Below are 26,236 nucleotides of genomic sequence, written 5' to 3' on the forward strand. Positions count from 1 at the left end.
CACAAACAAAATACAAAGTACCGGCTGCCACAAAGTATGGGTAATCAACAAAAACCGGCACAAACCAGCTGGAAGCTGCCAACCTGACAATAAACAATACCCCACACAGACATGGAGGGAACAGAAGGCTAAATACACATAGTAATTAGTAGGAGATGAAAACCAGGTGTGCAGGAAAACAAGACAAAACAAATGGAAAATGAAAGGTGGAGCGGCGATGGCTAGAAGACCGGTGACGTCGACCGCCGAACGCCACCCGAACAAGGAGAGGAACCGACTTCGGCGGAAGTCGTGACAGTACCCCCTCTTGACGCGCGGCTCCAGCAGGACGAGGCGCAGGGCGATCCAGACGGAGATGGTGGAACTCGCTCAGCATTGAAGGGTCCAACACGTCCTCCACCGGAACCCAGCATCTCTCCTCTGGACCGTACCCTTCCCAGTCCACGAGGTACTGAAGGCCCCTCGCCCGACGCCTCGAATCCAGTATGGAGCGAACGGAGTATGCCGGGGCCCCCTCGATGTCCAGAGGGGGCGGAGGAACCTCCCACACCGCAGACTCCTGGAGTGGACCAGCCACCATCAGGGGGAAGCTGTAACCTGTAACTCACCTCGTTCAGTCTCCTCAGGACTTTAAATGACCCACAAACCGTGGAACTGCAGGAGGGGCAGTTTTCTAGTTTTCTAACACCGGGGCCGTCTGACTCTCACGAAGATAAGCTAGAAGACAACTATGCTTGGCAACACTGGTGCACCAGGAGGCTGGGACCAGCCTGTGCGCCTACGATAGGCTGAGTAAGTCTAAACCACACAGCCTCTACACTGACAGGCCGGCTCTGAAGCAGGAACTATCTCTGTCAGAGTATTAAAGAAGAACTTTGGATGTGACACTTAGTTCTCTGTCTGCCCTGCATGGTGTTTCAGTGAGCCCGAATATACGAACTTCATATTTACCATTTATATATCATTGCATTAATTAAAGTAGAAAGAAATCAGAAGTTACTCTGTGCTGACTATTTTGTTCTAATACCAGATTCGAATTGACGCAACCTAACAATTGGTGACCGTGATGGTCTGCGCTGGCTTTCTGGTGCAGCACGGTGCGCTGAAGGTGAACATGGGCGGTGTCCCAGGTCTCCTCCGAGCGCTTATACCATTCGTCCACCGCAGGACCGGCTGATACCCCAGTACGCACTGGAAGGGGGAGAGGCTAGTGGAGGAGTGGCAGAGCGAGTTCTGGGCCATCTCTGCCCAGGGCACGAACGCCTTTCACTCCCCCAGGCCGGTCCTGGCAATAAGACCTCAGAAACCTACCCACATCCTGGTTAACTCTCTCCACCTGCCCGTTTCTCTCAGGGTGAAAACCCAAGGTCAGGCTGATCGAGACCCCCAGACGTTCCATGAACGCCTTCCAGACCCTCGAAGTGAACTGGGGACCCCGATCAGACACTATGTCCTCAGGCACCCCGTAGTGCCGGAAGACTTGTGTAAACAAGACCTCCGCAGTCTGTAGGGCCGTAGGGAGACCGGGCAGCGGGAGGAGACGGCAGGACTTAGAGAACCGATCCACAACGACCAGGATCGTGGTGTTACCCTGAGAGGGAGGAAGATTGGTAAGGGAAATCCACCGAGAGGTGGAATGGGTAAGAGGTGTAGCTTACCTCTGGGCAGGTGCCTAGGAGCCTTACACTGGGCGCACACCAAGCAGGAGGAAACATAAACCCTCACGTCCTTAGCCAAGGTAGACCACCAGTACTTCCCACTAAGACAGCACACCGTCCGACCGCTGCCTGGATGACCAGAGGAGGGTGACGTGTGGGCCCAATAGATCAAACGGTCGTGGACAGCAGACAGAACATACAGACGCCCAGCTGGACACTGGAGGGGAGTGGGCTCTGCACGTAATGCCCGCTCGATGTCCGCGTCCAGCTCCCACACTACCGGTGCCACCAGGCAAGAGGCCAGGAGTATGGGAGTGTGATTCATGGACCGCTCCTCCGTGTCATACATCCGGGACAGTGCGTCTGCCTTAGCGTTCTGGCAACCTGGTCTGTAGGACAGGGTGAAAACAAAACGGGTAAAGAATAGGGCCCACCTTGCCTGGCGGGGGTTCAGTCTCCTCGCTGCCCAGATGTACTCCAGATTACGGTGGTCAGTCCAGATGAGAAAAGGGTGTTTAGCCCACTCAAGCCAATGCCTCCACGCCTTCAAAGCCTGGACGACAGCCAACAGCTTCCGGTCCCTCACGTCATAGTTTCGCTCCGCCGGGCTGAGCTTCTTCGAGAAAAAGGCACAGGGGCGGAGCTTTGGTGGCGTACCCGAGCGCTGAGAGAGCACGGCTCCTATCCCAGCCTCGGACGCGTCCACCTCCACTATGAACGCCAAAGAGGGATCTGGATGGGATAGCACGGGAGCCGAGGTAAACAGAGCCCTCAGGTGACCAAAAGCCCTGTCTGCCTCAGCCGACCACTGCAAACGTACCGGGCCCCCCTTCAGCAATGAGGTAATGGGAGCCACTACCTGACCAAAACCCCGGATAAACCTCCGGTAGTAATAGGCAAACCCAAGAAAACCGCTGCACCTCCTTTACCGTGGTGGGAGTTGGCCAATTACACACGGCTACAATGCGGTCACTCTCCATCTCCACCCCCACAGTGGAAATGCGGTACCTAGAAGGAGACTGACTGCTGGAAGATCAGGCACTTCTCAGCCTTCTCAATCCCACTGTCGATGGGGTGGTAATTGGGTCGACCTCTTCTTAGAGAAGGTGAGAGCCAAATCGGGATATTCAGGGGGAATGCGCACGATGGAGACCTGGTCTGGACTTTCCACCATGGTAGCACCAACAGAAACCCCTAAACACCTCCCTGTTGTGACCACCCCGTGAGAGCATTGCCAAGAAACAGTGGGGTCATGACAAGCTAACCAGGTTAGGCCTAGCACCACGGGAAACACAGGAGAGTAAATGAGGAAGAGACTGATTTTCTCCTTGTGACCCCCCTGCGTCACCATACCCAGAGGAGCGGTGACCTCCCTGATCAACCCTGACCCTAATGGTTGACTATCTAAGGCGTGAACGGGGAAGGGCACATCCACGGGAACAATGGGGATCTAAACTATGGGCGAACGATCTATCTTTTAAATTCCCAGCCGCACCTGAATCGACAAGCGCCTTATGCTGGGAATGCGGGGAAAACTGCACGGCAGTGTGACCTCTGCGGCCACAGAGGGTGCATGAGCTGGAACCGCAGGACACCCTCTCACGGCCCGAAGGAGCCAGGTATAGGTCTAGCTGCAACAGGAACCCCCGGCAGTTTGCAGCCGTCCCATCGTATTCCTGGAGACGAACCCCACTGGGACCAGAAGAAGGGGGAGTGAGTTGTAGAGACCCCGGTTGTGCTGATGGACCTCCCTGTTTCTCCCAGCGGAGTTGTCTGGTCAACGCGGTCCATGGCGGTGCCGAGATGGTGGAGCAGTTTAATAATAAAAACCACCGGAAACAGAACAAACAATAGTACAAAACCCGTCGCAGACCAGATAGACGTGCACATGCACTTACAATAAACAATTCCGGACAAGGACATGGGGGGAACAGAGGGTTAAATACACAACATGTATTGATGGAATTGAAACCAGGTGTGTGGGAAGACAAGACAAAACACATGGAAAATGAAAAGTGGATCGATGATGGCTAGAAGACCAGTGACGCCGACCGCCGAACGCCAAACACCGCCCGAACAAGGAGAGGAACCAACTTCGGTGGAAGTCGTGACAGATTAACAGCAACCAGGGAATAAGAAAAAGGTATTTGCTTTTCTGGGAATAACCGGTTATTACAGACATTTCATCCAGGAATATGCCTTCATTTCAGGACCCCTGTGTGACCTGACCTGACCTGGAAGGCCCAACCTGTCATGGTACAGTGTCTGTCTGTGTGTGTCTGTGTGTGTTTGTGTGTCTGTGTGTGCGTGTGCGTGTTTGTTTATCTGTCTGTATGTGTGTGTCTGTGTATATGGCTCAGTGTGTGTGTCTGTTTCCCGTGTGGCTCAGTTGGTAGAGCATGGCCCTTGCAACGCCAGGGATGTGGGTTTGATTCCCACGGAGGACCAGTACAGGAAAAGTACAATAATGTTTCAACTCACTACTGTAAGTCTCTCTGGACAAGAGCTAAATGATCTAAACATACATGTAAAATGTGTGACAGAGGGACAGAGGTGTTTAACAATGGGTGATGTTGTTCACATACAGCTATAACCTCAAACAGACACAGATCTCCTGCTCTGATAAGTATCTATATGTGGTGGGGTGGAGACAGCCTCTATTTTTACTAATGCTTTCAGTTGTTCGCCTAGTATCTTGAAACGGGTCACATCTGTGTGTGACAAAGGGACATTGGTGTTTAACTATGGGTGATGTTGTTCACATAAAGCTACTACTAATGCTCTCAGCTGTAAGCATCATGTTATACTGTTTACATGTCAGCCACCAGACCAGAGCATCATGTTATACTGTTTAAATGTCAGCCACCAGACCAGAGCATCATGTTATACTGTTTAAATGTCAGCCACCAGACCAGAGCATCATGTTATACTGTTTAAATGTCAGCCACCAGACCAGAGCATCATGTTATACTGTTTAAATGTCAGCCACCAGACCAGAGCATCATGTTATACTGTTTAAATGTCAGCCACCAGTGCTGGCCATAACCTGTATAGGCCACCAAACCACTGCCCCACTTTCTTTACTGATTTATCTGAACTATTGTCTGTTGTCCTTGAGAACTATGATAAAATCATTGTGTTGGGTGATTTTAATATTCATGTTGACAAAGAGACTGACTCTAAGGCCATTGAAATTCTGAATCATTTTAGATCTATGGACATTATCCAACATGTTGCTAGGCCCACCTATAACCACAGCCACACTATAGACCTGGTTACTAACAAGGGCTTTCTATTGACATATACTCTACTGTTGATGTTGCTTTTTTCTGATCACCACTGGGGATTTATACTACCTTGTTGCCCACAGAACAGGGTAATACTGAACTCATTATTAACTTCTATGGGCTAGACGTCCCACCCTAGTCAACAGCCAGTGGAATCGTGTGGCGCGAAATACAAATACCTCAAAAATGCTATAACTTCAATTTCTCAAACATATGACTATTTTGGCTGCAGTTCGACACAACTTTTACAGGAAGAACCACTGTGGCAAGCTTGGTAGCCTTAACTTAGCATTCAGTCCTTATAAAGTAAAATATATTATTGTAATGTATTTTCTTCTTGCAGAGCCAGACTACTACTCACTCAGTCCAGGTTGGACTCGCTGAATAATAGTAGCTTCAGACTAAACATTACTCACTCAGTTCCAGGATGGACTTCAGATTAAACATGACTCATTCAGTTCCATGGTTGGATGGTGCTTCAGGTTTCTGTTGTTTGTTTGCCAGACCATTTGCTGTAAATCTTGGAAATAAGAATCTTTGGTAGTAGGAATCCTTCTGGGTAGTTTTGTCCAAAATCAGGTGGTAGGTTTGGAGTTTTGATTTGGAGTGAAGGTTATGTTGTAGAGGGTAGTATCCTGTATATCTCCTTGTGGAAAAATCCAAGTTCATCTATCTCTAAAATTATCTTTTTGTAAAAACATTGAAAAATGTGTGAGCTCACATGCAGCTGTGTCTGTTTCTATCTCTCTCTCTCTCTCTCTCTCTCTCTCTCTCTCTCTCTCTCGCACACTCGTTCTCTCTGTCTCTGTCTCTCTCTCTCTCTCTCTCTCTATGTCTCCCCTCTCTGTATCTATGTCTCTCACTCTCTCTCCCTCTACCTATCTCTCTCTCCCTCTACCTATCTCTCTATCTCTCTATCTGTCTGTCTGTCTGTCTGTCTGTCTGTCTGTCTGTCTGTCTGTCTGTCTGTCTGTCTGTCTGTCTGTCTGTCTGTCTGTCTGTCTGTCTGTCTGTCTGTCTGTCTGTCTGTCTGTCTGTCTGGCTGGCTGGCTGGCTGGCTGGCTGGCTGGCTGGCTGGCTGGCTGGCTGGCTGGCACGCTCTCTATCTCTCTATCTCTATCGCTCTCTGTCTCTCTTCTCTCCGTCCCTCTCTTCTATATATTTCTCTCTCTCTCTATCTCTCTCTCTGTGTCTCTCTTCTCTCTATCTCTGTCTCTCTTCTCTCCCTCTCTCTCTTTGTCTCTCTCTTCTCTCGCTCTCTCTATCTCTCTCTCTCTTTCTGTGTTTCTCTTCTCTTCTCTCTAGGGCCCCTCATTCTGTCACACACATCTTTCACACCTCTCAGTCCTTCTCAAGAGGAAGTATAGATGGGTAGAGAGGAGAGGTGGGTGGGGGGATGGACAGGCTACAAGTCACTAGAGTTTAGATACAGTTAGTGATCGACACGTTGAGATGGAACGCACCTGTCTTCTACTCTGTGAGTTGAATATTATCTAAATGGTTAAATATATATATATATATGGTTCATTGTCTAGATATATGTAAATACTTATTTTAATATCTGTATGGTTTAATATCTGTATGGTTTAATATCTATATGGTTATATATATATACATGGTTCAATGTCTAGATATAATTTTAATATATATATGGTTTAATATCTATATGGTTTAATATCTATATAGTTTAATATCTGTATAGTTTAATATCTATATAGTTTAATATCTATATAGTTTAATATCTATATAGTTTAATATCTATATATTTTAATATCTATATGGTTTAACATCTATATAGTTTAATAACTGTATGTTTTAATATCTATATGGTTTAATATCTATATAGTTCAATATCTGTATGGTTTACTATCTATATGGTTTAATATCTGTATGTTTTGATATCTATATGGTTTATTAAGTATATGATTTATTATCTATGTGTTTAATATCTATATAGTTTAATATCTATATGGTTTATTATCTATATGTTTAATATCTATATAGTTTAATATCTATATAGTTCATTATCGATATGGTTCAATATATATATATATATATATATATATATATAGTGTTTAATATCTATATAGTTTAATATCTATATTGTTTAATATCTACATAGTTTAATATCTGTATGGTTTAATATCAATATAGTTTAATATCTATATGGTTTAATACCTACATAGTTTAATATATATGGGGTGGCAGGGTAGGCTAATGGTTAGAGCGTTGGACTAGCAAGTTCAAATCCCCGAGCTGACAAGCTGATCTGCCTGTCTGGAAACTGAACGCTGATCTACCTAACTCTCTGGACACCAGAAACTAAAGGCTGATCTATCTAACTCTCTAGACACCAGAAACTAAAGGCTGATCTACCTAACTCTCTGGACACCAGAAACTAAAGGCTGATCTACCTAACTCTCTAGACTCTAAAGGCTGATCTACCTAACTCTCTAGAAACTAAAGGCTGATCTACCTAACTCTTTAGACACCAGAAACTAAATGCTGATCTACCTAACTCTCTGGACACCAAAAACTAAAGGCTGATCTACCTAACTCTCTAGACACCAGAAACTAAAGGCTGATCTACCTAACTCTCTGGACACCAGAAACTAAAGGCTGATCTACCTAACTCTCTAGACACTAAAGGCTGATCTACCTAACTCTCTAGAAACTAAAGGCTGATCTACCTAACTCTCTAGACACCAGAAACTAAAGGCTGATCTACCTAACTCTCTAGACACTAAAGGCTGATCTTCCTAACTCTCTAGACACTAAAGGCTGATCTACCTAACTCTATAGACACCAGAAACTAAAGGCTGATCTATCTAACTCTCTAGACACCAGAAACTAAAGGCTGATCTACCTAACTCTCTGGACACCAGAAACTAAAGGATGATCTACCTAACTCTCTAGACACTAACGGATGATCTACCTAACTCTCTAGACACCAGAAACTAAACGCTGATCTACCTAACTCTCTGGTCACCAGAAACTAAAGGCTGATCTACCTAACTCTCTAGACACCAGAAACTAAAGGCTGATCTACCTAACTCTCTAGACACCAGAAACTAAAGGCTGATCAACCTAACTCTCTAGACACCAGAAACTAAAGGCTGATCTACCTGTCTGGAAACTAAAGGCTGATCAACATAACTCTCTGGACACCAGAAACTAAAGGCTGATCTACCTAACTCTCTAGACACTAAAGGCTGATCTACTTAACTCTCTAGACACTCAAGGAGTCTCCAGAGTTAACCAACCCTGTGAACTGTGTGATGATGTGATCTACGTGACTTCAGAGGTCCAGCCCACCAGTGATGAATAATCAAACTGTCTGCTGTGATTAAATGAAAACAGCTTCTAGGGGTTTAAGGTTAGATAAACTTTGATAAATAGCATCACCATAATCAACAACAGGTAGACAGGTTGATAAATAGTATCACAATAATCACAATCTGCTTCCTGCTGACTGGAGAGAGAAGATCTGTTTCTGTGAAACAATCCCACTTTAAATCCTTTCTCAACAAGCTCAGGAGTAGATTCTCAACAAGCTCAGGAGTAGATTCTCAACAAGCTCAGGAGTAGATTCTCAACAAGCTCAGGAGTAGATTCTCAACAAGCTCAGGAGTAGATTCTTAACAAGCTCAGGAGTAGATTCTCAACAAGTTCAGGAGTAGATTATTTATTTATTTATTTTTATTTCACCTTTATTTAACCAGGTAGGCTAGTTGAGAACAAGTTCTCATTTGCAACTCCAACCTGGCCAAGATTAAGCAATTCGACACATACAACAACACCGAGTTACACATGGAATAAGCAAAACATACAGTCAATAATGCAGTAGAAGAAAATAAAACAAAAAGTCTATATACAGTGAGTGCAAGCTCAGGAGTAGATTCTCAACAAGCTCAGGAGTAGATTCTCAACAAGCTCAGGAGTAGATTCTCAACAAGCTCAGGAGTAGATTCTCAACAAGCTCAGGAGTAGATTCTCAACAAGCTCAGGAGTATGTTTTTTAAACGATAAATCATTGTCAATTCAAACACCAAGGTATTGGTATGCAGAGATGTGTAATTACAGTAATTAATGAGTTCTAAAGCAGGGGAGGTAATGGGACTGTAGTCTTGTCTCAGCCAGGTCAGCAGGGGGGGTAATGGGACTGTAGCCTTCTCTCAGCCAGGTCAGCAGGGGGGGTAATGGGACTGTAGTCTTGTCTCAGCCAGGTCAGCAGGGGGGGTAATGGACTGTAGCCTTCTCTCAGCCAGGTCAGCAGGGGGGGTAATGGGACTGTAGCCTTGTCTCAGCCAGGTCAGCAGGGGGGGTAATGGGACTGTAGCCTTCTCTCAGCCAGGTCAGCAGGGGGGGTAATGGGACTGTAGTCTTGTCTCAGCCAGGTCAGCAGGGGGGGTAATGGGACTGTAGTCTTGTCTCAGCCAGGTCAGCAGGGGGGGTAATGGGACTGTAGCCTTCTCTCAGCCAGGTCAGCAGGGGGGGTAATGGGACTGTAGTCTTGTCTCAGCCAGGTCAGCAGGGGGGGGTAATGGGACTGTAGTCTTGTCTCAGCCAGGTCAGCAGGGGGGGTAATGGGACTGTAGCCTTCTCTCAGCCAGGTCAGCAGGGGGGGTAATGGGACTGTAGTCTTGTCTCAGCCAGGTCAGCAGGGGGGGTAATGGGACTGTAGCCTTGTCTCAGCCAGGTCAGCAGGGGGGGTAATGGGACTGTAGCCTTCTCTCAGCCAGGTCAGCAGGGGGGGTAATGGGACTGTAGCCTTGTCTCAGCCAGGTCAGCAGGGGGGGTAATGGGACTGTAGCCTTGTCTCAGCCAGGTCAGCAGGGGGGGTAATGGGACTGTAGTCTTGTCTCAGCCAGGTCAGCAGGGGGGGTAATGGGACTGTAGTCTTGTCTCAGCCAGGTCAGCAGGGGGGGTAATGGGACTGTAGCCTTCTCTCAGCCAGGTCAGCAGGGGGGGTAATGGGACTGTAGTCTTGTCTCAGCCAGGTCAGCAGGGGGGGTAATGGGACTGTAGCCTTGTCTCAGCCAGGTCAGCAGGGGGGGTAATGGGACTGTAGCCTTGTCTCAGCCAGGTCAGCAGGGGGGGTAATGGGACTGTAGCCTTGTCTCAGCCAGGTCAGCAGGGGGGGTAATGGGACTGTAGCCTTGTCTCAGCCAGGTCAGCAGGGGGGGTAATGGGACTGTAGCCTTGTCTCAGCCAGGTCAGCAGGGGGGGTAATGGGACTGTAGCCTTGTCTCAGCCAGGTCAGCAGGGGGGGTAATGGGACTGTAGCCTTGTCTCAGCCAGGTCAGCAGGGGGGGTAATGGGACTGTAGTCTTGTCTCAGCCAGGTCAGCAGGGGGGGTAATGGGACTGTAGCCTTCTCTCAGCCAGGTCAGCAGGGGGGGTAATGGGACTGTAGCCTTCTCTCAGCCAGGTCACAGGGGGGGTAATGGGACTGTAGTCTTGTCTCAGCCAGGTCAGCAGGGGGGGTAATGGGACTGTAGCCTTCTCTCAGCCAGGTCAGCAGGGGGGGGGGGGGGTCAGCAGGGGGGGTAATGGGACTGTAGCCTTGTCTCAGCCAGGTCAGCAGGGGGGGTAATGGGACTGTAGCCTTGTCTCAGCCAGGTCAGCAGGGGGGGTAATGGGACTGTAGCCTTGTCTCAGCCAGGTCAGCAGGGGGGGTAATGGGACTGTAGTCTTGTCTCAGCCAGGTCAGCAGGGGGGGTAATGGGACTGTAGTCTTGTCTCAGCCAGGTCAGCAGGGGGGGTAATGGGACTGTAGCCTTGTCTCAGCCAGGTCAGCAGGGGGGGTAATGGGACTGTAGTCTTGTCTCAGCCAGGTCAGCAGGGGGGGTAATGGGACTGTAGTCTTGTCTCAGCCAGGTCAGCAGGGGGGGTAATGGGACTGTAGCCTTGTCTCAGCCAGGTCAGCAGGGGGGGTAATGGGACTGTAGCCTTGTCTCAGCCAGGTCAGCAGGGGGGGTAATGGGACTGTAGCCTTGTCTCAGCCAGGTCAGCAGGGGGGGTAATGGGACTGTAGCCTTCTCTCAGCCAGGTCAGCAGGGGGGGTAATGGGACTGTAGCCTTGTCTCAGCCAGGTCAGCAGGGGGGGTAATGGGACTGTAGCCTTGTCTCAGCCAGGTCAGCAGGGGGGGTAATGGGACTGTAGCCTTGTCTCAGCCAGGTCAGCAGGGGGGGTAATGGGACTGTAGCCTTCTCTCAGCCAGGTCAGCAGGGGGGGTAATGGGACTGTAGCCTTGTCTCAGCCAGGTCAGCAGGGGGGGTAATGGGACTGTAGCCTTGTCTCAGCCAGGTCAGCAGGGGGGGTAATGGGACTGTAGCCTTCTCTCAGCCAGGTCAGCAGGGGGGGTAATGGGACTGTAGTCTTGTCTCAGCCAGGTCAGCAGGGGGGGTAATGGGACTGTAGTCTTGTCTCAGCCAGGTCAGCAGGGGGGGTAATGGGACTGTAGCCTTGTCTCAGCCAGGTCAGCAGGGGGCGTAATGGGACTGTAGCCTTCTCTCAGCCAGGTCAGCAGGGGGGGTAATGGGACTGTAGCCTTGTCTCAGCCAGGTCAGCAGGGGGGGGGGGGGTAATGGGACTGTAGTCTTGTCTCAGCCAGGTCAACAGGGGGGGTAATGGGACTGTAGTCTTGTCTCAGCCAGGTCAGCAGGGGGGGTAATGGGACTGTAGTCTTGTCTCAGCCAGGTCAGCAGGGGGGGTAATGGGACTGTAGTCTTGTCTCAGCCAGGTCAGCAGGGGGGGTAATGGCGTACATGATAGTATAGTCCTCGTGTACACCACATGGTCAAAAGTATGTGGACACCCCTTCAAATTAGTGGATTTAGCTATTTCAGCCACATCCGTTGCTGACAGGTGTGTAAAATCGAGCACATGGCCATGCAATCTCCATAGACAAACATTGGCAGTAGAATGGCCAATACTGAAGAGCTCAGTGACTTTCAACTTGGCACCATCACAGGATGCCACCTTTCCAACAAGTCAGTTCATCAAATTTCTGCCCTGCTAGAGCTGCCCTGGTCATCTGTAAGTGCTGTTATTTTGAAGTGGTACCGTCTTTGGAGCAACAACGGCTCAGCCGCAAAGTGGTAGGCCACACAAGCTCACAGAACCGCACCGGTGAGTGCTGTAGCGCGTAAAAATCGTCCTCGGTTGCAACACTCCACAAATCAAGTCCTGCAGACTCTAGTTTTATTTTATCTTGATTATTGTCCAGTCAAATGGTAAAGTGCTGCAATGAAATAACTAGTTAAACTGCAGCTGGCCCAGATCAGAGCAGCATATTTTGCTCTTCATTGTAATCAGAGGGCTAATATTAATACTATGCATACCAGTCCCTCTTTGCTAAGAGTTGTGGAGAGACTGATTGCATCAATTCTTGTTTTTATAAGAAACATTCCTGTGATGAAAATCCCAAATTGCTTGCTTTGTCAACTTACACACAGCTCTGACAAACACACTTACCACACCAGACATGCCACCAGGTGTCTTTTCACAGTCCCCAGGTCCAGAACAAATTCAAGCAAATCGTACGTTATTCTAGAGAGCCATGAGTGCATGGAACTCCCTTCCATCTAATATACAGTATTATACAGAGCCATGAACTCCCTTCCATCTAATATACAGTATTATACAGAGCCATGAACTCCCTTCCATCTAATATACAGTATTATACAGAGACATGGACTCCCTTCCATCTAATATACAGTATTATACAGAGCCATGAACTCCCTTCCATCTAATATACAGAGACATGGACTCCCTTCCATCTAATATACAGTATTATACAGAGCCATGGACTCCCTTCCATCTAATATACAGTATTATACAGAGCCATGAACTCCCTTCCATCTAATATACAGTATTATACAGAGACATGAACTCCCATCTTATAAAGCGTAAGTGAACAGCAAACCTGGTTTCAAAAAACTAAAATGCCAAGGCAAATGGTGGCTACTTGTAACGCCTGTCGTTAGAAGTAGACCAAGGTGCAGCGGAGGATGTGTATTCATTATTAAAGATTTTAATGAACATAAACACTCTATACAAAACACGAAAAGAAGCGACAGCAAAACAGTCCTGTCTGGTCCCAAAATGAACACAACAGAAAACAATCACCCACAAAAACCCAAAGGAAAAACAGGCTACTTATGTGTGACTCCCAATCAGCAACAACGAACTACAGCTGTGCCTGATTGGAAGCCACACGGCCAAACCAACGAAAACAGCCAACATAGAAAAATGAACATAGAACGCCCACCCAATGTAACACCCTGGCCTAACCAAAATAAAGAACAAAAACCCCTCTCTATGGTCAGGGCGTTACACTACTTTGAAGAATCTAAAATATTAAATACATTTTGATTTGTTTAACACTTCTTTGGCTACTACATGATTCCATGTGTTATTTCATAGTTTTGATGTCTTCACAATTATTCCACAATGTAGAAAATAATAAAAATAAAGAAAAACCTTTGAATGAACGTGGTACATAGTGATAGTTCTCTCTGTGTTTCAGTGTTTACATCATGTACCATAGTGATAGTTATCTCTCTGTGTTTCAGTGCTGTTGAGTACACTGGTATACTGTAGCCTCGGACAAGGTGGAGGTGAGTACATTTATCTATATTCATCACCTGTTCTATAATAGTAACATTTATCTATATTCATCACCTGTTCTATAATAGTAACATTTCTCTATATTCATCACCTGTTCTATAATAGTAACATTTATCTATATTCATCACCTGCTCTATAATAGTAACATTTCTCTATATTCATCACCTGTTCTATAATAGTAACATTTATCTATATTCATCACCTGTTCTATAATAGTAACATTTATCTATATTCATGCACCTGTTCTATAATGAGTAACATTTATCTATATTCATCACCTGTTCTATAATAGTAACATTTCTCTATATTCATCACCTGTTCTATAATAGTAACATTTATCTATATTCATCACCTGTTCTATAATAGTAACATTTATCTATATTCATCACCTGTTCTATAATAGTAACATTTATCTATATTCATCACCTGTTCTATAATAGTAACATTTATCTATATTCATCACCTGTTCTATAATAGTAACATTTATCTTTATTCATCACCTGTTCTATAATAGTAACATTTCTCTATATTCATCACCTGTTCTATAATAGTATCATTTATCTATATTCATCACCTGTTCAATAATAGTAACATTTATCTATATTCATCACCTGTTCTATAATAGTAACATTTCTCATCACCCTCTTTTTTTTTTCTCTTTTTTTAAAATTATTATTATTTTATTTATTTTACCGTTATTTTACCAGGTAAGTTGACTGAGAACACATTCTCATTTACAGCAACGACCTGGGGAATAGTTACAGGGGAGAGAAAAATCTCCTGCCACGTCCTGACCAAATACTAAACAACTACTCCCTCCGCTGGTCACGACGTGACAGTTATATTACTGTATTCATCAGTTATATTACTGTATTCATCAGTTATATTACTGTATTCATCAGTTAAATTACTGTATTCATCAGTTATTTTACTGTATTCATCACTACTGTTCTATTTTCACCCAGTGGCATCTTCAGTTATATTACTGTATTCATCAGTTATATTACTGTATTCATCAGTTATATTACTGTATTCATCAGTGATATTACTGTATTCATCAGTTATATTACTGTATTCATCACTATTGCTCTATTTTCACCCCACTGGACCTGTCCTGCAGACACTAGTTTTTTCTCTATAGACACCATGTAGCAGACACAAGCTAGTTGTTTCTCTCTAGACACCTTCTCTCTCTAGTGTGGTCCAAGGGTCAAATCAAAGGGTAGAAAGTGTTTCATATTGAATCTGGTGTAGACAGGTAGAACAAAGGGTAGATTACGAGTTGTTGTTTGTCCCATTTTGTGAATACTTGGTTGGTGAGCGGACCCTTCTAGCCTTGTCTCTCAGATAATTCACAGCTTTTTTTAGGCCGAGGTATGTTTGGTTTAGAAAATGGTGTCTAGATTGAATTTGTGGACCTTTTATGGAACACCATTATTTTTGTCTAAATGAGCTTTACTGTCAGGGCCCCGACCGGACAAAATCTGTGCAGAAGATGTCGGTGCTGCTGCTTAGGCCCTCCTTGGTTGGGGACAGAAGCACCAGATCATCAGCAAACAGAAGGCATTTTACTTTAGATTCTAGCAATGTGAGGCCGGGTGCTGCAGACTGTTCTAGTGCCCTCGCCAATTCATTGATATGTTGAAGAGGGTGGGGCTCAAGCTGCATCCCTGTTTCAAACCACAGCCTCGTGGAAAGAAATGTGTGTGTTTTTGCCAATTTTAACCACACATTTGTTGTTTGTGTACATGGATTTGATAATGTTGTATGTTTTTCCCCCAACACCGCTTTCCATCAATTTGAATAGCAGACCCCAAATTTACTAAAAATCTTTTTGGAAATCAACAAAGCATGAGAAGACTTTGCCTTTGTTTTGGTTTGTTTGTTTGTCAGTTAGGATGTGCAGGGTGAATACGTGGTCTGTCATACAGTAATTTGGTAAAAAGCCAATTTGACATTTGCTCAGTACATTGTTTTCACTGAGGAAATGTATGAGTCTGCTGTTAATGATAATGCAGACGATTTTCCCAAGGTTGCTGTTGACGCATATCCCACGGTAGTTATTGGGGTCAAATTTGTCTCCACTTTTGTGGATTGGGGTGATTAGTCCTTGATTCCAAATATTGGGGAAGATGCCAGAGCTAAGGATGTTAAAGAGTTTAACCCTTGTGTAGTCTATTCTGTATACTCCCCTTGTCCTAAAGGTAAAAAATGACCCGCATTTAATAAACCCCTAAAAAATAACTCTAAAAGAAAACAGCTTAATGGAATTTTAAACCCCAAATCTATTTTGCATGAAGAAACAACCTGTCATTCATCACAAACTTTGTGAATATCTGGATTTTCCCTCAGAAAGACTGGATTTTGTCAGTGGACAACACTAGTTTTAATTACAACACATGTCACATCCTGACCATAGTAAGTTGTTATTTTCTGTGGTAGAGTAGGTCAGGGTGTGACAGGGGGTGTTTGTCTATGTTTTGTATTTCTATGTTCAGTCTCTAGTTTTGTATTTCTATGTTGGTTTTGTTTGGTATGATCTCCAATTAGAGGCAGCTGGTCGTCCTTGTCTGTAATTGGAGGTCATATTTAAGCTGATGTTTGTCCCACCTGTTGTTGTGGGTGATTATATTTTGAGTAGTGTTTGTTTCGCTCTACGTCACGGTTTGTTGTTTTGTAAATTCAGTTATTTATGTATTGCAAAGTTTCACGGATTTAATAAAATGTGGAACTACAACCACGCTGCACTTTGGTCCGATCCTTCCGACAGCCGTGACATACACACCTGTCATAATTGTTTTCTTTACTAAAGTAGAGGTTTATTATTATTATTGCTAAAGGTACTGCAAAGGTATAAACATACATTTTTGGGGGGGATAATCCAGGTTCTGGAAGTCTTTAAAAGCTGATTCAAAGATTTGTATTTGATCATGTACATGTTTTTGCGGTTTGATCTTTATTATAGAGCCAAAAACATTGGAGAAGTGGTTTATCCAAACATCTCTCTGTGTTATTTGTTTTAGTGTTTTCCAATTTTCCCAGAAGTGGTTAGATTCAATGGATTCTTAAATTACATTGAGCTGATTTCTGATGTGCTGTTTTTCTGATGTGTATTTCTGTATTGTTTTAGTGATTCACTGTGGTGAACGTGAAGGCTTAGTTCTGTGTTCTGTGTTTTTAGTGTGATAGGTTTCTCAATTTCTTTCTTAGGTTTTTGTATTCTTCATCAAACCATTTCTCAATGTTTCTATGTCTCTCTCTCTCTCTCTTCTCTGTCAAATCTCTCTCCTCCAGCCTCTCTGAGTGTCAGTCCTGACAGATCTCAGTTCTTTAAATATGAGTCTGTCTCTCTGAGCTGTGAGGTTCAGGGCAACTCTGCTGGATGGAGACTGAAGAGATCCACAGTCTCTGGGGAGCGTTCAGATTGTGGAAGAAAATGGGGAACACCACAAGGGTCTTCATGCATCGTGCCACTAATACCATCAGACAGTGGATTGTACTGGTGTGAGTCTGGGTCTGGAGAACACAGCAATGCTGTCAACATCACAGTACCTGGTATGTCCACAAACACCATCTACTAACATTATAGTGTTTAGTGGTTCATCTGGTTTCAGAGAGCTGATGTTATGTTTATATATGATGTTTATATATTATATACAGCTGGAGCTGTGATCCTGGAGAGACCTGTTTATATATGATGTTTATATATTATATACAGCTGGAGCTGTGATCCTGGAGAGACCTGTTTATATATTATATACAGCTGGAGCTGTGATCCTGGAGAGACCTGTTTATATATGATGTTTATATATTATATACAGCTGGAGCTGTGATCCTGGAGAGACCTGTTTATATATGATGTTTATATATTATATACAGCTGGAGCTGTGATCCTGGAGAGACCTGTTTATATATGATGTTTATATATTATATACAGCTGGAGCTGTGATCCTGGAGAGACCTGTTTATATATGATGTTTATATATTATATACAGCTGGAGCTGTGATCCTGGAGAGACCTGTTTATATATTATATACAGCTGGAGCTGTGATCCTGGAGAGACCTGTTTATATATGATGTTTATATATTATATACAGCTGGTGCTGTGATCCTGGAGAGACCTGTTTATATATGATGTTTATATATTATATACAGCTGGAGCTGTGATCCTGGAGAGACCTGTTTATATATGATGTTTATATATTATATACAGCTGGAGCTGTGATCCTGGAGAGACCTGTTTATATATGATGTTTATATATTATATACAGCTGGAGCTGTGATCCTGGAGAGACCTGTTTATATATGATGTTTATATATTATATACAGCTGGAGCTGTGATCCTGGAGAGACCTGTTTATATATGATGTTTATATATTATATACAGCTGGAGCTGTGATCCTGGAGAGACCTGTTTATATATGATGTTTATATATTATATACAGCTGGAGCTGTGATCCTGGAGAGCCCTGCCCTTCCTGTGACTGAGGGAGATTCTGTGACTCTGCGCTGCAGATATCAGGGAACTCCCTCTAACCTCACAGCTGATTTCTACAAAGATGGATCCCTCATCAGGGCTGAGACTACAGGAGAGATGACCATCCCTGCAGTATCCAAGTCAGATGAAGGACTCTACAAGTGTACCAACTCTGAAGGAGATTCACCAGAGAGCTGGATGACAGTGACAGGTGAGAATATGAGAAACCTTGACATTCAGATTATCTGGTTCTTCTTTACACTGTTAAGTGGTGCGTTATAAACAGGGTGGTTCCAGCCCTGAGTGCTGATTGGCTGGAAGCCCTCAGTCACAGGAAGGGCAGGGCTCTCCAGGTGTCATATCAATTCTTGTTAATCTAACTGCATTGTCCAATTTAGCTATTACAGTGCAATAATACCACGCTATTGTTTGAGGAGAGATCACAATTTTGAACATGAAAAGTTATCCAGGCGTCGTGCGTAGAAACAGCCATAAACCCCCGGAGGTTCCTTACTGGGCGTACTACTACAACGTAATTAGAAAAATAAAACTTTTGTCATACCCGTGGTATATGATATTGGCCCTTATACCACACCTCCTGGGGCCTTAATGCTTCAATATCTACTGACGTGGTAGTTACATGTCTAACACTGTATTGGCTGTAACCATGAAAATATACAGAACATTTACATTATGAACAGAATAACATGAAAATATACTGAATATTTACATAATGAACAGGTGAGCCATCTACTGTGACTGGTCTTATTCGCTCCCCTTTCATATAGAAGCCTGAAACAACTTTCTAAAGACTGGTGACATCTAGTGGAAGCCTTAGGAAGTGCAATCTGACCCCATTTACACTGTATATTGGATAGGCAATCACTTGAAAAACTACAAACCTCAGATTTCCCACTTCCTGGTTGGATTTGTCTCAGGTTTTCACCTGCCATATGAGTTCTGTTATACTCAGACATCATTCAAACAGTTTTAGAAACTTCATTGTTTTCTATCCAAATCTACTAATAATATGCATATCCTAGCTTCTGGGTCTGAGTAGCAGTCAGTTTACTCTGGGCACACTTTTCATCCAGACGTGAAAATACTGCCCCCTATCACAAAGAAGATAACAGGTGGCAACAGTGAGAGACTTATTTCTGGAGAGATGCAGGGCCTGGGTTAACCTCTACATCACCAGAGGAACAGAGGAGGAGTAGGATAAGGGTAGGGCTAAAGGCTATAAGAACTGGTCGTCTAGTGCGTTCGGAGCAGAGAGTAAAAGGAGCAGACTTCTGAGCATGGTAGGAAAGATTCAGAGCATAATGCACAGACAAGGGCATGGTAGGATTTGAGTACAGTGAAGGTAAACCTTGGCATAGAGTGACAATGAGAGAGGCTGCATCTCTGGAAGCGCCAGTTAAGCTAGGTGTGGTCTCCGCATATGTGGGGGGTGGGCCAAGGGAGCTTACCGAGGCATGTAGAGCGGGACTAGGGGCTCCGCAGTTAAACAAAACAATGAGAGCTACCCTAAACAACAGTATACAAGGCATATTGACATTAGAGGTAGGCATATAGCAATCACAGGTGTTGATTGGGAGGGATAAGACAACAACGGGTAAACAGCTAAGACAACAACAACAACGGGTAAATGGAGATGAATGTGCAGAGAGGGTAAGTTAGCTACACACAGGGCCTGAGTTCGAGGCTGGGGCCGACAGATAAACAAAATGAGGTACCGTGTTAATGAACAGTCCTGTAGGCATCAGCTGTGTAGCCGAGTGATCATAAGGTCCAATAAGCAGCAATGGACAAAACAGGGAGCCGCTCGGCAGTCCTCACTACGCTAGGCGAGCAGGAGACACAATGCTCAGAGAGCTAGCAGGCCGGGGCTAGTAGCTGGGTCCTCACCGACATCAACGACGCAGAGGCCGGTTGAGAGCACATCGGCCGAAATACGTCAGCAGACCAGCAGACCAGTTGGTTCAGGCCAATTGGCAAGAGAGGTATTGTAGTTGGTGTACTTCGTTTGCTAGCCGGGGAAATGGGCCTAGCTAAAGCGGCTGGTGTCCGAGCTAAAGGTAAAGACCGCTAGCAGTGGCTAACAATGACTAAATAGCTGGCTAGCTTCTGATGGAGGTTCTGTTTATAAGGTTAAAAAAAAATTGCAGAACCGTGCCACGTTGGGTGAGGCGGGTTGCAGGGAGGTATATTTCATTTGAAAATGGAAAAAGAGATTGAAATGTATACAGAAAATACTAAGTGTTTACACGGGATAATAACAGGACAAAAACAAACACGTCTTGTTGCTACACCATCTTGGATCATCGATTATGAAGTGCTTTGAGAGACTAGTCAAGGATCATATCACCTCCACCTTACTGGTCACCCGAGACCTTCAATTTGCTTACCGCCCCAATAGTTTAACTTAGTTTAGTTTAATTTAGTTTAACAGACGACGCAATCGCCATCACACTGCACACTTCCCTATCCCATCTGGACAAGAGGAATACCTTCGTAAGAATGCTGTTCATTGACTACAGCTCAGCATTCAACACCATAGTACCCTCCAAACTCATCATTAAGCTTGAGACCCTGGGTCTTGACCCTGCCCTGTGCAACTGGGTCCTGGACTTTCTGACGGGGCGCCCACAGTTGGTGAAGGTAGGAAATCTCCACTCATGCTGATCCTCAACACTGATGCCCCACAAGGGTGCATTCTCAGCCCCCTCCTGTACTCCCTGTTCACCCATGACTGCGTGGCACGCCTCCAACTCAATCATCAAGTTTGCAGACAACACAACAGTGGTAGGCTTGATTACCAACAACAACGAGACGGCCTACAGGGAGGAGGTGAGGGCCCTCGGAGTGTGGTGTCAGGAAAATAACCTCACACTCAACATCAACAAAACAAAGGAGATGATCGTGGACTTCAGGAAACAGCAAAGGGAGCACCCCCCTATCCACATTGATGGGACAGCAGTGGAAAAGGTGGAAAGATTTAAGTTCCGCAACAGCGCCTCTTCAACCTCAGGAGACAACCGCAAGGCTCTCCAGAGGGTGGTGCGGTCTGCACAACGCATCACCAGGGGCAAACTACCTGCCCTCCAGGACACCTACAACACCCGATGTCACAGGAAGGCAAAAAGATCATCAAGGACAATGACCACCTGAGCCACTGCCTGTTCACCCCGCGTCCATCCAGAATGCAATGTCAGTACAGGTGCATCAAAGCTGGAACAGAGAGATTAAAAAACAGCTTCTATCTCAAGGCGATCAGATTGTTTAACAGCCATCACTAGCCCAGAGAGACGGCTGCCTACCTACAGACTTGATATCATTGGCCACTTTAATTAATGGAACACCTGTCACTTTAATAATGTTTACATATCCAACATTACTCATCTCATGTGTACTTACTGTATCCTTCACTATCTATTCTTTACTATCTATTGCATCTTAGCCGCTCTGTCACAGCTCATCCATATTGTTTCATATTTATATATTCTCATCCCATTCCTTTACTAGATTGTGTGTATTAGGTTTTGTTGTGGGATTGTGAGATATTACCTGTTAGATACTGCTGCACTGTCTCGTCTAGAAGCATAAACATTTCACTACACCCGCAATAACATCTGCTAACCACGTGTTCAGTATGTGACCAATAAAATTTGATTTGATTTGATATGAGAAACCTTGACATTCAGATTATTTGGTCCTTCTTTACTCTGTTAATTGGTGCTAAAACCTGCATTACAAACTGGGTGGTTCCAGCCCTGAATGCTAATTGGCTGACAGCTGTGGTATATCAAACCATATTCCACGGGTATGACAAAACATGTCACGGCTGTCGTAGGAGAGAGAGGACCAAGGCGCAGTGGGTTGCATGCTCATCATTATAATTTATTAAATAAACGTGAACACGGAAAACAAAGAACGACAGACCGACAGTTTCACAGACTACAAAAATAACAGCAGTGCGAAATACAACTTCCCACAAAATACAAACAAAACCTATAACTATATATAGGACTCTCAATCAAAGGCAACTACAAACACCTGCCTCCAATTGAGAGTCCAACACCCAATTACCTAACATAGAACTACTAAACTAGAGATAACATAGAAATACAGAAAAACATAGAACATAACCCAAAACCCGGAAATAATAAAACAAACACCCTTCTACTCATACCACCACCCCGAACCAACCAAAACAAATATACCTCTGCCACGTCCTGACCAAATATAATACATATAATACCTAAATACTGGTCAGGACGTGACAAAACATGTATTTTTTCTGCTCTAATTACGTTGGTAACCAGTTTATAATAGCAATAAGGCACCTCGGGGGTGTTGTGGTATATGACCAATATACAACGGCTAAGGGCTGTTTCAGGTTGTATACTCCACGTTGTGACGTGCTTAATTAAACAGCCCTTTCTGGTGTCTAGGTCACCAGGCGTTATGACGCACACCTGTCACCATGGTTACGCGCATTATGACACTCACCTGGACTCCATCACCTCCTTGATTATCTTCCCTTTATGTCCCTCCCTTTGGTTCCTTTCCCAGATGTCATTGTTTCTTGTTTTGTATTATTGGTATTTTGGCCATATAACACACCTCCTGATGCTTCAATATGTACTGACGTGGTAGTAACATGTCTTACACTGTATTTGCTGATACCATGAAAATGTACAGAACATTTACATTATGAACAGAATAACATGAAAATATACTGAACATTTACATTATGAACAGAATAACATGAAAATATACTGAACATTTACATTATGAACAGAATAACATGAAAATATACTGAACATTTACATTATGAACAGAATAACATGAAAATATACGTGAACATTTACATTATGAACAGAATAACTAACTATGAAAATATACTGAATATTTACATTATGAACAGAATTCTAAATGAGTGTGTATTTTCTTGCCACATACATCCATGTTTCTCTCCAGTGTTTTATATTTTCTTTCTCCCACTGCAGTTCCAACTCCCATTCCATCTCCAGCAGTCCCAGTGTTGTCCATGTCTCTACCCAGGCTGCTGTGTAGTCTACTGGTGGGGTCTCCCTACCTGCTGGTGACCATCATACTGCTGGTGAAATACTGCAGGAGCAGGGCTCAAGGTGAGAACCTGAGTTTATACAGGATCACCTCATTCCAACCTCATTCCAACAGAATACCTGTTGTAAATCTGAAATATATCACAAGGACTGACAATACTGCAGTAGCTCTGACTGATTCATGTTGTAAAGTGTTGATAACTGTATCTCTGATTGAACCATGTTGTAAAGTGTTGATAACTGTATCTCTGATTGAACCATGTTGTAAAGTGTTGATAACTAGCTCTGATTGAACCATGTTTAAAGTGTTGATAACTGTATCTCTGATTGAACCATGTTTAAAGTGTTGATAACTGTATCTTTGATTGAACCATGTTGTAAAGTGTTGATAACTGTATCTCTGATTGAACCATGTTGTAAAGTGTTGATAACTGTATCTCTGATTGAACCATGTTGTAAAGTGTTGATAACTGTAGCTCTGATTGAACCATGTTTAAAGTGTTGATAACTGTCTGTTTAGGGGGAACCAGGAAGACCCACCAAGACCAATTAGGTGAGTTTCTACCTCACAACACAACAGCTGCAAGGGCACAATATGGTATTCTGAACACAGTGTGTACTATATTATGGTACCTCTTAGTAGTAGTAGAAAGTAGGATGGATTAGAGTCAACTACCACAATATGTCACTGATATTAATTAATGCATTTAGGAGTAAATAGCCTGCATATTGGTGCGAAGTAAATATCATATCCCAGGTATTGATGAGAAGTAAATAGCCCTGGAATTGAAAAGGATTAAATATCTCAGGTATTGATAAGGAGTAGATAGCCCACAAACTGACAAGAAGTAAATCGCCCTGGTATTGATAATGAGTAAATAGCCAGGTATTGATGTCGGAGATGTCTAAGTGGTTCTGTATTGGATAAGTAAATACATGGCCACACTGATGAACTACTTCTGTGTTGAACAGGTGATCATGTTGAAGAAGAGTGAGGCTGAGATCACCTGATCACCATAACAACCATCAGAATGGAACTCATGGAATTCTAATATAGAACTGTGAGTCACAATGCTGTATGTTGTTACATTGTAGCTCCACCTGCTGGAACAATAGTGGCATTTGATCAAATGTGATCTATTAACTGATACATGTATTATTCTGATTGGAATGTGTTTTAATATAATGTGTGTTGTATTATTCATTCAGCAGCTGTCCTTTAACATCAGTCATATACTGGTCATATACTGTATAGCATTATGGTTGATATATTGTAAATGCCTTCACTTTTCATGTCTATACAGATAAACTGATAGGTGTTGTGGTTCAGGCATTATTGTTACAGGTTCAGTATAATGTTACATGTTACAGAGATAGAAAACATACAGGAGAGGAGAATTCAATTATTATAATTATTTACTTTATTTTCCCATTTTGTTCTCTATAATAGTTAATCATTATTTTATTTAAACATGAAACTAATGTAGGCCTTTTGTTTTATTGTGGTTGTTTTGTGCAAAACCATTATTTGTCAATGAATCATCCAGGTAAGATATTGCTTTTGTCTTTGTAGCATATATAATGAAATAAATGATTTTCTTCAATCATGTAGCCTGTTTTTAATCTGTTCTGAATGACATCACAACCACTCTGTTTTTAATTTCATTCACTTCCTTTTCTGTATCTTCTAAATGCTCCATTCCAGGTTTCCCCTACAGCCCCCAGGGCCTTGAGTATCTTCTAAATGCTCCATTCCAGGTTTCCCCTACAGCCCCCAGGGCCTTGAGTATCTTCTAAATGACTCCATTCCAGGTTTCCCCTACAGCCCCCAGGGCCTTGAGTATCTTCTAAATGCTCCATTCCAGGTTCCCCCTACAGCCCCCAGGGCCTTGAGTATTTTCTAAATGACTTAATTTCATTTAGCCACAAGAGCATTAGTGAGGTCGGGCACTAATGTTGGGTGATTAGGCCTGGCTCACAGTCTGTGTTCCAATTCATCACAAAGGTGTTCAATGGGGTTGAGGTCAGGGCTCTGTGCAGGCTGGTCAAGTTCTTCCACACCGATCTCAACAAACCATTTCTGTATGGACCTGGCTTTGTGCACGGGGACATTGTCATGCTGAAACAGGAAAGGACCTTCCCCAAACTGTTGCCACAAAGTTGGAAGCACAGAATCATCTAGAATGTCATTGTATGTTGTAGCGAACCTGTTAGGGCTAGGGGGCAGTATTGACACGGCTGGATAAAAAACATACCCGATTTAATCTGGTTACCACTCCTACCCAGTAACTAGAATATGCATATACTTATTACATATGGATAGAAAACACCCTAAAGTTTCTAAAACTGTTTGAATGGTGTCTGTGAGTATAACAGAACTCAAATGGCAGGTCAAAACCTGAGAGATTCCTTTACAGGAAGTGGCCTGTCTGACCATTTCTTGAACTTCTTTTCCATCTCTATCTTTTACTAAGGATCTCTGCTCTAACGTGACACTTCCCACGTCTTCCATAGGCGCTCAGAGCCCGGGAAAAAACAGAATGTCGTCATTCCAGCCCCAGGCTGAAACACATTATCGCCTTTCTCAAGTGGCCGATCAAGGGACTCTGGGCTTATGCGCATGACCCGACCGCCCCCGCCTTTGTGATTTTTTCCTCTGTTTGCCGAAAAGGAGATTCCCTGTCGGAATATTATCGCTTTTCTACGAGAAAAATGGCGTAAAAATTGATTTTAAACAGCGGTTGACATGCTTCGAAGTACGGTAATGGAATATTTAGAATTTTATTGTCACGAATTGCGCCATGCGCGCGACACTTCCTTACCATTTCGGATAGTGTCTGGAACGCACGAACAAAACGCCGCTATTCGGATATAACGATGGATTATTTTGGACCAAACCAACATTTGTTATTGAAGTAGCAGTCCTGGGTGTGCATTCTGACGAAGACAACAAAAGGTAATCAAACTTTTATAATAGTAAATATGATTATGGTGAGTGCTAAACTTGCCGGGTGTCTAAATAGCGAGCCCGTGATGCCTGGGCTATGTACTTAGAATATTGCAAAATGTGCTTTCACCAAAAAGCTATT

General features: G+C 43.9%; 2 protein-coding genes across 2 annotated transcripts in view; both read left to right on the plus strand.

The window, feature by feature from the left end:
* The window catches only part of LOC145861820 (butyrophilin subfamily 1 member A1), a 315,627-nt gene that overhangs the window by 279,324 nt on the left and 10,067 nt on the right, over positions 1 to 26,236 (plus strand). The gene's annotated exons all lie outside the window — the stretch shown is intronic.
* LOC123732521 (Fc receptor-like protein 5) lies at positions 6,093 to 24,751 on the plus strand. The gene is made up of 7 exons (XM_082965432.1): positions 6,093 to 6,422; positions 13,525 to 13,569; positions 16,874 to 17,134; positions 18,026 to 18,268; positions 23,070 to 23,210; positions 23,668 to 23,700; positions 24,120 to 24,751. The coding sequence occupies exons 1-7, from the start codon at positions 6,398 to 6,400 to the stop codon at positions 24,140 to 24,142; spliced, it is 771 nt and encodes a 256-aa protein (XP_082821558.1). The 5' UTR covers positions 6,093 to 6,397; the 3' UTR covers positions 24,143 to 24,751.

The sequence above is a fragment of the Salmo salar genome, chromosome 18 (genome assembly GCF_965601325.2).
Source record: "Salmo salar chromosome 18, fSalSal1, whole genome shotgun sequence".
Taxonomy (NCBI): domain Eukaryota; kingdom Metazoa; phylum Chordata; class Actinopteri; order Salmoniformes; family Salmonidae; genus Salmo; species Salmo salar.